General features: G+C 43.1%; 1 protein-coding gene across 1 annotated transcript in view; it reads right to left on the bottom strand.

Moving 5' to 3' along the window:
• The window catches only part of LOC139165078 (rho guanine nucleotide exchange factor 18-like), a 108657-nt gene extending 98029 nt beyond the window's left edge, over positions 1–10628 (bottom strand). The window contains exons 1-4 of the mRNA XM_070748026.1: positions 10609–10628; positions 7812–7869; positions 7107–7151; positions 2077–2157 (exon numbers count right to left, since the gene is read on the bottom strand). Coding sequence (XP_070604127.1) covers positions 2077–2157; positions 7107–7151; positions 7812–7846 — 161 coding nt within the window. The 5' untranslated portion in view covers positions 7847–7869; positions 10609–10628. The remainder of the gene's footprint in view (positions 1–2076; positions 2158–7106; positions 7152–7811; positions 7870–10608) is intronic.
• Between the last annotated feature and the right edge of the window lie 3654 nt (positions 10629–14282).

The following is a 14282-nucleotide window of genomic DNA, read 5'->3' as shown; positions in this document are numbered from 1 at the left end:
TGGATGTTTATCTGGGTGGTTTGTGTGGCTTTGTGGTTCCTGCTTTGAAGACTCTGCTCTGTGCCTTTGGATTTCAACTCAGCATTGTCAGGCAAGTGGGAGTTGAAAACTCTGGGACAAGCTGCTGCTCTCGTGCCTCGAGAATTCAGAGAAGCCCTGGAACGTTTCTGCTACGTGACTTTTGTATTTGTTTGCTTTTTCATGAACTTTGTATCTAGCTGAATTTTCGCCTCGAACTGTGTTTTACTCCTGAAAATAAGGACAGTTTTCTTTTCTGTTTAATACAAGTTTGCTGATTAGCAATGCACGTGTGTGTCTGACCTTCTTTCCTGGACCGTTAATTATTGCCTGAGCCCGGTCAGGCAGAACATTACCCAGCTGGCTTTCATGGTCAAGGCGGGACTAGAACTCATAGGCTCCCGGTTTCTATTTCTGCACTTTAACAGCACTTATAGAATATTGTCAATCTTACACCGACGAAATGCAGAGATACAGAACTGATCCCATATGTCTATGTGCACTATCATTGTACAAGTAATCCTTGATGTATGATGGGTTGCTTAACTTTGATCTGTTTGAAGTTGCAACAGATCTCCCCCAAGCGACTTACAACGTGTTTTTATTTATTTATTTATTCATTCATTCATTCATTCATTCATTCATTCATTCATTCATTCATTTATTCATTTATTTATTTTGTCCAATACACAATGAGGGTTTTAGTGGGTATACAGTATATCTATATATACATTGTAAAATACATGATGAAGGTTATAGAGGAGATACTCATAGTAAATATATATCTAAGAAATAATAGAAAAGAAGATATAGTAATAGAACATATCAATGAAAGAATAGAAGAAGAGATATAGGAATAGAAGAAAGGTATAGGAGATAGTGGAGAGCAATAGGACTAGGGACGGAAGGCACTCTAGTGCACTTGTACTCGCCCCTTACTGACCTCTTAGGAATCTGGATAGGTCAACCATAGATAATCTAAGGGTAAAGTGTTGGGGTTTTTGAAGTTATGATGGCCACAACCCATTAGTAAACCCACATTTACATGTACACATTTACCGTTGTAAGTCAAGGATTCCCTGTACAGTGGAACCCCGACATAAGAGCTGCTCTACTTAAGAGCAACTCGAGATAAGAGCTGGGAGGGGAGAGATATTTTTGTTCTACTTACAAGCCCAAATTCGAGATACAAGCGCCAAGGAGCTGTCTCCTGAAGCCAAACGCTAACTTCCGCGTTTGGCTTCAGGAGACAGCTGCGAAGCGGCGCGCGTGTTTTAAAAGGTTGCAGCCGGCCTGGGGGGCTCGGGGGGGTGCTTGCAGCTTTCTTTCTTGCTCTTTTTCTTTCTCTCTTTTACCTTCCCTTCCTCTATTTCTTCTTTTCTTTCTCCTTCCCACCTTCTTCCCTCCCTCCCTCCCTTCACTCATTCCTCTCTTACTCTCCCCTTTCATAAGTTTCCTTGCTTCCTTCCTCTGTTCCTGTCCCTTCCCTCTTTCCTTCCTTCCCACCCTCCGTCCATTCATTCACCCATTCCTCTCTTGATCGCTTAAAGCCGGTCCCTGGTGCAAAAAGGGTTGGGGACCTCTGTCCTACAGGATTGGGTGGCAGAGAAGTTGAACATATGTAAATTTAAAAGTTTAAGAAAGTTTACAAGTTAAGTGAAAGAAACTTCATTATTCATTTATATGTACATGTACATTTCTTCATTAAAAACATGTCTTTCTGCATAATTTAGACTAACTTTGTGAGTTTTTTGAGGGCTGGAACCAATTAAAATTATTTACATTAATTCCTATGGGGAAAAGTCGTTCGAGATAAGAGCTGCTCGACTTAAGAGCCCAGGTCCGGAACGAATTAAACTCGTATCTCGAGGTACCACTGTATATTCAACACTGCCCTTGTATCACAGAATTGGGGACAAAAATGTAATTTATTTATTTGATTTATATGTCGCCCCACTCCGAAGACTCGAGGCGGCTTGCAACATATAAAAAAGAACAATAAAATAATTGTAATAATATTACAGTAATATTATGCACATAGATACAGAGGTAACTTACTCATTAGACAGGAATTCAAACCAGGTCAAGTTTTTCTGGGTTTCACTTTTACCGTTAGGTGAGTACAACTCCTGTTTAGCACTGGCAAGAAAGCACATTTTTAAAAAGGCATAATAACGGCAACCTAAAAAGTTAATATACTGATGCAGCAAACTGCTGGTCTAAATTACAGTGAGGATATACAATAACATAGGAACCACCACTATTTCTCTATTCTTGTTTTTTTTTAATTTATTGTTTTTAATTTTGTTTCGTTTTAAACTATTTTTCTATTCTTATGTCAATTAATGTCACAATACTATCAGCGGTGGATTGCTGCCACTTCGGACCGCTTCTCCCCTACCAGTGGCGGAAATTTCCCGCTTACCACCCGAACCGGTCCTCCGGTTGCCACTCCTTGAAAGCGGCTGGGGAAAAACCCTCTGCACAAGCGCAGAGGCTTCTGTACAAAGGGTCATTTACACATTGTGACAGGCTTCTGATTGGATGCGAACCGTAGGTAGGGAAGGTAAGTGGAACCCACCCCTGGATCGGTTTCCACTCACAATTCAAAGTGTTGGTAATGACCTTTAAAGCCCTACATGGCATTGGGCCAGAATACATCCGGAACCGCCTTCTACCGCACGAATCCCAGCGGCCAATAAGGTCCCACAGAGTTGGCCTTCTCCGGGTCCCGTCGACCAAACAATGTCATTCGGCGGGCCCCAGGGGAAGAGCCTTCTCTGTGGCGGCCCCGGCCCTCTGGAATCAACTCCCCCCAGAGATTAGAACTGCCCCCACCCTCCTTGTCTTTCGCAAATTACTCAAGACCCACCTTTATCACCAGGCATGGGGGTGTTAAGATATTCCTTCCCCCTAGGCCATTACAAGTTATGCATGGTATGTTTGTGTGTATGTTTGGTTTTTATAATAAGGGTTTTTAGTTGTTTTATTAATTGGATTGTACATGCTATTTTTATCATTGTTGTTAGCCGCCCCAATTCTGCGGAGAGGGGTGGCATACAAATCCAATTAATAATAATAATAATAATAATAATAATAATAATAATAATAATAATAATATAATGACAGGGTCCAGAAAGAGCCTTCTCTGCTATTGCCCCACTTTTTCCCCCAGAGGTGAGGTTGCCCCCACTTTCCTAGCCTTCCAAAATGGTGTGAAAACATGGCTCTATGGGGTTGTTTGGGGCGCAGAGAGGAGCACACAGCCATGAGGAGGTTTAACTCCCTGAAAGCCCTCCCCCTCAATCTTTTAATCAATTTTTATTATCCCTTGTCTCTTTAAAATTTTATATTCCAGTTTTTATGCTTTAAATGTTTTATTTGTATATGCGCATACTTCTGCGTATGCACAGGAGTAAAGTCTTACGAGGGGATGAGTGTGTGAGAGATTTTGGCGATTTTTCTGCTCCTGTGCATGCGCAGAAGAAAAAAAAATTGCCAAAATCTCTCACAAGATTTTATTTTTCCGCATGAGCACGAAGCAAAAATATGATGTAAAAATATAGTGTCATCCCCAAACCCCCAACAATTTACACTTAGATTATCTACGGTGTTGACCTATCCAGATTCCTAATAGGTCAGTAAGGGGCGAGTACAAGTGCACTAGAGTGCCTTCCCTCCCCTGTCCTATTGCTCTCCTATATCTCCTATACCTTTCTTCTATTCCTATATCTCTTCTTCTATTCTTTCATTGATATGTTCTATTACTATCTTTTTTCTTCAATTTTTCATTTATTTATTTATTTATTTATTTTTATTTTGTCCAATACACAATGAGCGTTTTAGTGTGTGTGTGTGTGTGTGTGTGTGTGTGTGTATATATTCGTAAATTTTCATGGGTACAGGTATGACGGTCTTGGTATTTGGGTTTCTTCCCATGTAGGAGTTGGAAATTTCTAGCGACGTATCCCAGCCATAGAAACCAGACTCAGAACACACATTGCAAAACAATCAAGTAGCCTGCAAGCTCCAACTACTCAGGATATCACGCCTAATCTACAACCATTAACTAATCAGCATACCTCAGCTACATCAACAACCCCAGATGTTACCCCACTGACTCACCAGGAAGTTTCTACACAGCAGGCAATTGCTGAGCCATCAAACCACACCCAGCCACCAGTATTTATAGAAGGAAGGCAGCTCAGGTCTCGCAGTGTTCGCTCTAGAACAAGGACAGAAACACCAACCTGAAGATGACGAGTGGGACCTCGTCGAAGTCGCCAGAAATTTCCAAATACTACACGGGAAGAAACCCGAATATACCAAGACCGTCATATATATGCCTTTGGTACAGATAAAAAAATAGCCAACATCCTAAGAAACACAAAAGACAATATCCAGCTAGAAAACCAGGGAGTTTATCAAATACTGTGTAAAATCTGCCCAGCCACATATATTGGACAAACTAACAGGAGAGTAAATGCACGTGTTGCAGAACATAAGAATGCATTAAGGAAAAAAGAAAAAACCTCCTCCCTTTTCCAACACTTCAAAACTACAGGACATGAAATTGATTTTGACAGTACCAAATTAATTTCCAAAACAGAACACTACAGCAAAAGAATAATCATGGAAGCCATCGAGATAGAAAAACATCCCCAAAATATGAACAAGCGGGATGATACCTCTCGCTTACCAGACATCTGGAAACCAGCCCTCAAATGTATCCCAGCCATAGAAACCAGACTCAGAACACACATTGCAAAACAATCAAGTAGCCTGCAAGCTCCAACTACTCAGGATATCATGCCTAATCTACAACCATTAACTAATCAGCATACCTCAGCTACATCAACGACCCCAGATGTTACCCCACTGACTCACCAGGAAGTTTCTACACAGCAGGCAATTGCTGAGCCATCAAACCACACCCAGCCACCAGTATTTATAGAAGGAAGGCAGCTCAGGTCTCGCAGTGTTCGCCCTAGAACAAGGACAGAAACACCAGCCTGAAGATGATGAGTGGGACCTTGTCAAAACATCGCCAGAAATTTCCAAATCCTACACGGGAAATAATCGATATTTCGGGATGTAGTGGTGCGGAAGTAAAAACACCATCTGCGCATGCGCGCCCCTTTTTCCATGGCCCAGGCAGCGCTGCGGAGCAGATCAGCTGCTGGGCGGCCGAAGGAACCTTCCCCGGTCTTCCCGCCGCCCAGGCAAAGGGGAAACCCCAAGATCGCTTGCTGCTTGCCCGTCACTCGCTCGCCTGGCTGCTCGCTTGCCGCTTGCCGCTTGCCCGTTCGCCCGCCCACCTGCTCGCTTGCCGCTTGCCCGTCACTCGCTCGCCTGGCTGCTCGCTTGCCGCTTGCCGCTTGCCCGTTCGCCCGCCCACCTGCTCGCTTGCCGCTTGCCCGTCACCCGCTCGCCCGGCTGCTCGCTTGCCGCTTGCCCGTCACCCGCTCACCCGGCCGCTCGCTTGCCGCTTGCCGCTTGCCCGTTCGCCCACCCGCCTGCTCGCTTGCCGCTTGCCGCTTGCCCGTCACCCGCTCACCCGGCCGCTCGCTTGCCGCTTGCCGCTTGCCCGTTCGCCCACCCGCCTGCTCGCTTGCCGCTTGCCGCTTGCCCGTCACCAGCTCGCCCGGCCGCCGCTCGCCCGGCCGCTCGCTTGCCGCTTGCCGCTTACCCATCACCCGCTCACCCGGCTGCTCGCTTGCCGCTTGCCCGTTCGCCCACCTGCTCGCTTGCCGCTTGCCCGTCACCCCGCTCGCCCGGCCGCTCGCTTGCCGCTTGCCGCTTACCCATCACCCGCTCACCCGGCCGCTCGCTTGCCGCTTGCCCGTTCGCCCGCCTGCTCGCTTGCCGCTTGCCCGTCACCCGCTCGCCCGGCCGCTCGCTTGCCGCTTGCCGCTTGCCCATCACCCGCTCACCCGGCCGCTCGCTTGCCGCTTGCCCGTTCGCCCGCCTGCTCGCTTGCCGCTTGCCCGTCACCCGCTCGCCCGGCCGCTCGCTTGCCGCTTGCCGCTTGCCCGTTCACCCCGCCCGCCTGCTCGCTTGCCGCTTGCCGCTTGCCCATCACCCGCTTGCCCGGCCCCTCGCTTGCCGCTTGCCGCTTGCCCGTCACCCGCTCACCCGGCCGCTCGCTTGCCGCTTGCCCATCACCCGCTCGCCCGGCCGCTTGCTTGCCGCTTGCTGCTTGCCCGTTCGCCCGCCCGCCTGCTCGCTTGCCGCTTGCCCGTCACCCCGCTCGCCCAGCCGCTCGCTTGCCGCTTGCCGCTTGCCCGTCACCCCGCTCGCCCGGCCGCTGCTTGCCGCTTGCCCGTTCGCCCGCCCGCCTGCTCGCTTGCCGCTTGCCCGTCACCCGCTCGCCTGGCCGCTCGCTTGCCGCTTGCCCATCACCCGCTCGCCCGGCCGCTCGCTTGCCGCTTGCCCGTTCGCCCGCCCGCCCGGCTGCTCGCTTGCCGCTCGAGAGCAAGAGGGGGAGAGATAGAGAAAGAGAGAGAAGGAAAGAAAGAGATGAGAGATGAGAGAGGGAGGAAGAGAGTGTGAGAGAGGAAGAAGCAAGATAGAGAAAGAGAGAGAGAAAGAAAGATGAGAAAGGAAGGGAGTGACATCATCGGGTGGAAAAATCGCGATATAGCCTTTCGCAATGATCGGGATCGCGAAACTCGGGGGATCACTGTATATGTATATATATATAAAATGCATATATACCCACTAAAACCCTCATTGTGTATTGGACAAAATAAATAAATAAATAAATAAAAAATAAATAAATGAAAAATTGAAGAAAAAAGATGGCAGTGCCCATAGGACTGGCACTGTAGCGGCTGCACACAAATTGTGCAATTTGGCAGCCGCTACTGGGGCGCCGTCCCCTGTCATACCAGTAGCAACCCATTACTGGTGTTGTAAAAAAAAAAATTCCAGAATAATCTATTTTTGCTGGCCTCTCTCAATTAAGAAAATTTGAATGACTTTCTATAATTTTCCAGGAATATTCTATCATCTGAACCTACCAGATAATAATTTTGTAAATGGCTAGCAGATGCTGCTATTTTGGGATGATAATTTTCAACACTTACCTGTGATATTGTGCTAGCTCCTCCAGCACTTCCTGAACCATTAACCTGTTAGAAAATGCAATTAAATCAAATACACTTTTAGGAGCAATTCCTTCCTTCCTTCCTTCCTTCCTTCCTTCCTTCCCTCCCTCCCTCCTTCCTTCCTTCCATTTGATTTGATTTGATTTGATTTGATTTGATTTGATTTGATTTGATTTGATTTGATTTGATTTGATTTGATTTGAATGCCGCCTCTCTCTGTAGACTCAGGGCGGCTAACAACAAAAAATAAAAACAGCATATAACAAATCTAATATTTGAAATAACTAAAAAAAAAACCTTATTAAAAACCAAACACACACTACCTCTCGGCTAAAGAGCTACTTCAAGCAAGAATCAATGCTACTAAAACGTTCCTATTTCCCAAATGCTAGCTTCCTCCTAGAGCTCCACAATTTGAACGAACAACTAAGAATATTTTTCATCTATTTTTAAAATTTCTACCAAAAACTACTTTTCCCTCAAAGGGTGTCAGTCCAGAAAACATGTAAAAACACGCAGGATTCAACTCAAGTAGAAAATGTTTCTTACATTATCAATTAAACACAATATTCCCAGACAGGATGAAATGCCAGAACAATAAACAGGGTTTCTTTAGGTTACAGATAGAAGAGGTAGGTTTTCAAGGGGAAGAAGGATACTTTTTTTTCCCATTTAGGCACTTACAATTGTTCTGAAGCTACATGGTCCTTTTGAATCATATCCAACACAGGTGGCGCAATCCCTAAAATGCAATTTTGAAAAGATTGGGATATGAAAGAACCTTAAAACCATTCTTCAGTTCTCTAGCTCCCCAAATAGTTTGTACTGTACCAGGAATTTTTAAATATTATTTTTTGAATAAACCACAGGCCTCTGGTTCATACGTAACAAACTATTATGTGGAGGTTCAAATATCACATTAAGCCACAGGTGTCAAACTCAATTTCATTGAGGGCCGCATCAGGGTTTTGTTTGACCTTGGGGGAGGGTGGCTCGATGTCACTCGATGTCGGGGGTGCCTGTGGCGGCCCAAGTACTCTGCCTGCCAAAAACAGGCTCCCAAGCTCCATTTTTGGCTGCGGTGGTTGCAGGAGGCCGTCGCAGCCAAAAATAGACCTTGGGAGCAGTATTTGGGTTACTACCAGTATAGATAAGGATGCCGCACTCGTAGTAAAAGTTGAGCTTTGTGTGTGCAGCTTCGGGTCTCTGGTGCACATGCCTGTGCATTCCAGGGTGGTTTTGCTCCTGCACATGCTCAGTAAGCGAAATTTCACAAGGGGAAATGTGCACGCATGAGATTTTGATGGTTTTTTTGCTTCTGCGAATGTGCATGATTTTCTTCCTGCACATGCGCAGAAGCAAAAACACGCTGGGACATGCCCGCACACCGGAGACCTGAAAACGCACGCACAGTGCACCATTAGTGGCAGTAAGTGCAATCACTCCCTGCTTGGGAGCCCATACTTACTGGCAGAGATGCCGTGGCCCAGTCCTTTGCTGTTTTCAGACCGGCCCTGTGGGCCGGCCCGGATCCAGCCCACCCACCCCAGGCCTTGGGTTTTGACCCCCGTGCACTAAGCTAAAGCCAAACCTCACTATAGCTCAGTGTTTCTCAACCTTGGCCGTTTGAAGATGTGCGGACTTCAACTCCCAGAATTCCCCAGCCAGCGTTGCTGGCTGGGGAATTCAGGGAGTTGAAGTCCGCATATCTTCAAACGGCCAAGGTTGAGAAACACTGCTATAGCTGCATATGAACTTAACTTCTCTACAAAAGAAGCTGGAAGCAAACAAATTGGCACATTTGCCCCATTGTCAGAGACAAAAGTAAACAAAGACATTTCCTCTTTGGGTCGCAGCCCCCTCAAATGTAGTGTAAAATATTTTTGAATAAGTTAGAAATAGGTTAGTGCACAAGTACACTACTGTGCCATCCATCCTCTGTCCAATTGTCTCTCCTATATTTTATATATCTTTTCTCCTATTCATATATCGTTTCCTCTACTCTTCATTGACGTATTCTATTCTCATATCTTTTCCTCTATCCTTTCCCTGATATTTACTACTACATGTTTTTATTCTCTTTAACTTTCAATTTGCATTGGACTAAATAGATAGATAGATAGATAGATAGATAGATAGATAGATAGATAGATAGATAGATACATACATACATACATACATACATACATACTGTACATACATACATACATACTGTACATACATACATACATACATACATACAATTGGCTGCTCCATTAACTATTTGTAAATAAATAAATAAATACATACCGTACATACATACATACATACATACTGTACATACATACATACATACATACATATAAGGGGCTGCTCCATTAACTATTTGTAAGAACATTTATATTCTAAGTTCGCCCTTTAAAATATATTTTTTCTAATATTTTTGTGCAGTACTAATAGTGAGATACAAACTCTTACCAGTAGACAGATTCTTAGACTATCCACTGTTGACTTCTCCCGATTCCTAAGAGGTCAGTAAGGGGCGTGGATAAATGCACCAGAGTGCCTTCCATCCCCTGTCCTAATGTTTCTCTTTTACTTGTATCACGTATATAAATATTATTACAGTGTTCCCTCGATTTTTGCAGGGGATGCTTTCCGAGACCGCCCGTGAAAGTTGAATTTCCGCGAAGTAGAGATGCGGAAGTAAATACGCCATTTTTGGCTATGGACAGTACTGTATCACAAATCATCCCTTAACATTTTAAACCCGTAAATTAGCATTTCCCATTCCCTTAACAACCATTTACTCACCATTATTACTGGTACTCACCATTGAATAAGACACTTAGTGATCCTGATATTTATAAACATAATTATTTATTAACAATAATTATTATTATTTATTAGCAAAAATTATTATTTTTATTGATTTGCAAAAATTATTATTTTTATTGATTTGCAAAAATTATTAGTATGACATCATCGGCTGGGAAAAACCATGGTATAGAAAAAAACCCCGCAAAGTATTTTTTTAATTAATATTTTTTGAAAAATCGTGGTATAGGCTATTCGCGAAGTTCGAACCAGCGAAAATTGAGGGAACACTGTATATCTTTGTATACCATCATCAATACGTACTTGACAAAACAAACAAAAAAGCCCTGTACTTAATATCTCAAGAATATATTGATTGTTCCTTTTTTAGAGAATAAAATAATTTAAAACGTGTCTAACTTTATAACTGAAGAATTTACATCTTTTACAATGCATGGAAAATGTTCAATTTTAAACTTGCTTCTTCCCTCCTATTTTTTTTAAATAATCATTTCTAGAAGTCCATTGATCCTGTTCCTGAGATTGACAGCTCTGGGTTAAGAGATGTCCCTCTGTCGGAAGGAGCTACTGTACATCAAGAGCAGTATTCGCATCATATGCTTGCTTCGGATAGCATCTCTTTTCCAGAAAACCTGTTAACTAGCAATCAAAGAGGACTACTAACCCACTGAGTTTGGAAGGCTTTGGGATTCATGCTGAGAGGGGTCATTGCCACAGGAACATGAGATAGAAGTAGACCTTAGCAGCTTCCCACTGTTGTCACTATCCTAAGACAGAGAGAGAGAGAGAGAGAGCAACCCATTAGCACTGCTCTCTTTAACCCTGGACATATTTTCATTAGGAACATAGCTCCACCTCTAAGCCACCTCACCATTCATACTTTGTTCCCAACATCTGAATGTGAAGCCCACAGAACTTAGAGAAGTACAATTTTCTTGCTCATGTTTTTCAGCAAACTCTAAATTAGCTGCCATAATTTAATTATAGAATCCTTATGGATTCATGTTCTGCGTGATTTCTGCAGCTACTCTACAATTCCTGTAGCCTTCTAACTTGGGAATTTAATTTATTCGATTTATAGGAATGACCAGAATGCTGATCTAACTTCATACATTGTCATACATTGTTTTATTATTCTTGTGAGCCGCCCCGAGTCTGCGGAGAGGGGCGGCATACAACTCTAATAAATAAATAAATAAAATAAATAAACCATTCGTCAGCTATTAGAACACACCCCAGATTTAGCAGCAAACCATCAGCCCCTCATGGCATCGGACCAGAATATCTCCGGGACCACCTTCTGCTGCACGAATCCCAGTGACCGATTAGGTCCCACAGAGTTGGCCTTCTCCGGGTCCCGTCGACTAAACAATGTCATTTGGCGGGTCCCAGGGGAAGAGCCTTCTCTGTGGCGGCCCCGACCCTCTGGAACCAGCTCCCCCCTGAGATTAGAACTGCCCCCACCCTCCTTGCCTTTCGTAAACTCCTTAAAACCCACCTCTGCTGTCAGGCCTGGGGGAATTGAGACATCTCCCCCGAGGTCTATACAATTCATGTATGGTATGTTTGTGTGTATGTCTGCTTTAATAACGGTTTTTTAAAAAAATGTTTTTAAATTATTAGATTTGTCTTGAATTGTTCTATTGTTGTTGTGAGCCGCCCCGAGTCTATGGAGAGGGGCGGCATACAAATCTAATAAATAAATAAATTAAATAAATAAATCTTATAATGCTAGCTGTTCTTGTAAGTAGGGGATATTTTCGAAGGTATCCTAAACATTGCCATTTCCACTGTACAGGATTTTGGTGTATTCCTTCCATCTTTGTTTAACCTTCTTGGAATCAGTAACTTATCTGCCCATTGGAGTCCTTTAGCATACAAATTTGAGGTTGAAATCTTCTTTTGGAAGTCATGTTGTAATACAGGCAGTCCTCAACTTACAACAGTTTATTTAGTCACCATTAAAATTTACAACGGCACTGGGGAAAAAGTGAATTATGACAATTTTTCACACATACGACCACTGTAGCATCCACATGGTCACGTGATCAAAATTCGGACACTTGGCAACCGACTCACAGTTATGACAGTTGCGTTGCCCACGATAATGTGATCCCCTTTTTGAGATCTTCTGACAAGCAAAGTCAATGGGGAAACCAGATTCACTCAACAACGGTGATAGTTATTTAACCACTGCAGTGATTCACTTACCAACTGGCAAGAAAAAGTTGTAAAATGAGACAAAACAAATGTCTCACTTAACAACAAGTTCCTTTACTTAATAGAGGAATTTGATTATTCTACCCTAAGTTGTATTTAGCAGACACGTTCAGATTTGTTTATTTATTTTTATTTATTTATTCAATTTTTTAATAACACCCTTCTTAGACTCAAGGCGGCTTACAGCATGTTAGCAATAGCACTTTTTAACAGAGCCAGCCTATTGCCCCCACAATCCAGGTGCTCATTTTACCCACCTCAGAAGGATGGAAGGCTGAGTCAACCTGGAGCCGGTGATGAGATTTGAACTGCTGACCTGCAGATCTAGCAGTCAGCTTTAGTGGCCTGCAGTACTGCACTCTACCCACTGCGCCACCTCAGCTATTAACCATAGTTTAACCATAGTTTTAAATTATATACATTCAGTTCTGTTTCAGGGTATTGTTTTAAATGCATTAGTGGTGATTGATTGCTTTCATGTTAAAAATGCTGAGGTCTCATTAGATTGGTTTATAATATTGTGTTGTTGGGTTTTGCTTTAGTTGTTCTGTTTTATTTTGTACCATTCTACAAGTTTCCAATGCTGGGAAAAAATGAGGGTCCTAATTCAAAATTAATTTGCTGTCTGTTTCACAGATCAGGTCATCAGTCTACTTAGCCTGGATTGTCCTTTCCACTGACAGTACTTTTACATATTAGACAGGGGAAGGACCTGAGCCACGGTGGCGCAGTGGTTAGAATGCAGTACTGCAGGGTATTGCTGTTGCCTGCCAGCTGCCTGCAATTTGGCAGTTCGAATGTCACCAAGTTCAAGGCTGATTCAGTCTTACATTCTTCCGAGGTGGGTAAAATGAGGATCCAGAGTATTGGGGGCAATAGGCTGACTCTGTCAACTGCTCAGAGAGGGCTGTAAAGCCCTGTGAAGTGGTATATAAGTCTACGTTTCGTAAGCCGTCCTGAGTCTACGGAAAAGGGCAGCATAGAAATCCAAATAACAAACAAACAAACAAATTATATATACAAATAATAATAATAATAATTATTATTATTATTATTATTATTATTATTTATTAGATTGGTATGCCACCCCTCTCCAAAGACTCAGGGTGGCTATTGTTACTTGCTAACTAATTCTTATCTGGAGATGATGATGATGATGATAATAATAATAATAATAATAATAATAATAATAATAATAATAATTTATTAGATTGATATGCCGCCCCTCTCCAAAGACTCAGGGTGGCTATTGTTACTTGCTAACTAATTCTTATCTGGAGATGATAATAATAATAATAATAATAATAATAATAATAATAATAATAATAATAATAGTTTATTCGATTGGTATGCCGCCCCTCTCCGAAGACTCAGGGCAGCTATTGTTACTTGCTAACTAATCCTTATCTGGAGATAATAATAATAATAATAATAATAATAATAATAATAATAATAATAATAATAATAATTTATTTGATTGGTATGCCGCCCCTCTCCGAAGACTCGGGGCAGCTCACAACAATAATAAAAAACAATATTATAGCAAAACAAATCTAATATTAAAAAAGAAGCATATAAAACCCTATCATCTTTAAAAAACCAAACAGCACATACATACCAAACATAAAATATGAAGAGCCTGGGGGAAAGGTGTCTCAACTCCCCCATGCCTGGCAGTATAGATGGGTCTTGAGTAGTTTACGAAGGTTACGCCTGGCTCTTATTTTCATTAAGCTTTAGTATCTTTTTTAAATGGTTATAACACCAAGTAGGTCTGAGTTACCTCACAGACATAAATATACTTTGGTACAGCCTCGAGCCATGGTGTGAACTAGCTTTGAGGTTTATTTAGAGCAGTGTTTCCCAACCTTGGCAACTTGGAGATATTTGGACTTCAACTCGCAGAATTCCCCAGCCAGCAAATGCTGGCTGGGGAATTCTGGGAGTTGAAGTCCAGATCTCTTCAAGTTGCCAAGGGTTGGGAAACACTGATTTAGAGGACCGGGAAGCACTTGAAGCAGCTGACTGAAGCAAGCAGCTACTCTGGCCATGCTCTCATGGCCAAGTCGGGTGGGTGCCACATCCACCCCATAATGCAAAGCAGCCAATGAAACAGCC

Source organism: Erythrolamprus reginae, chromosome 1 (assembly GCF_031021105.1).
Source record: "Erythrolamprus reginae isolate rEryReg1 chromosome 1, rEryReg1.hap1, whole genome shotgun sequence".
NCBI classification, from domain to species: domain Eukaryota; kingdom Metazoa; phylum Chordata; class Lepidosauria; order Squamata; family Dipsadidae; genus Erythrolamprus; species Erythrolamprus reginae.
This window is presented reverse-complemented; position numbering and strand designations above follow the sequence as displayed.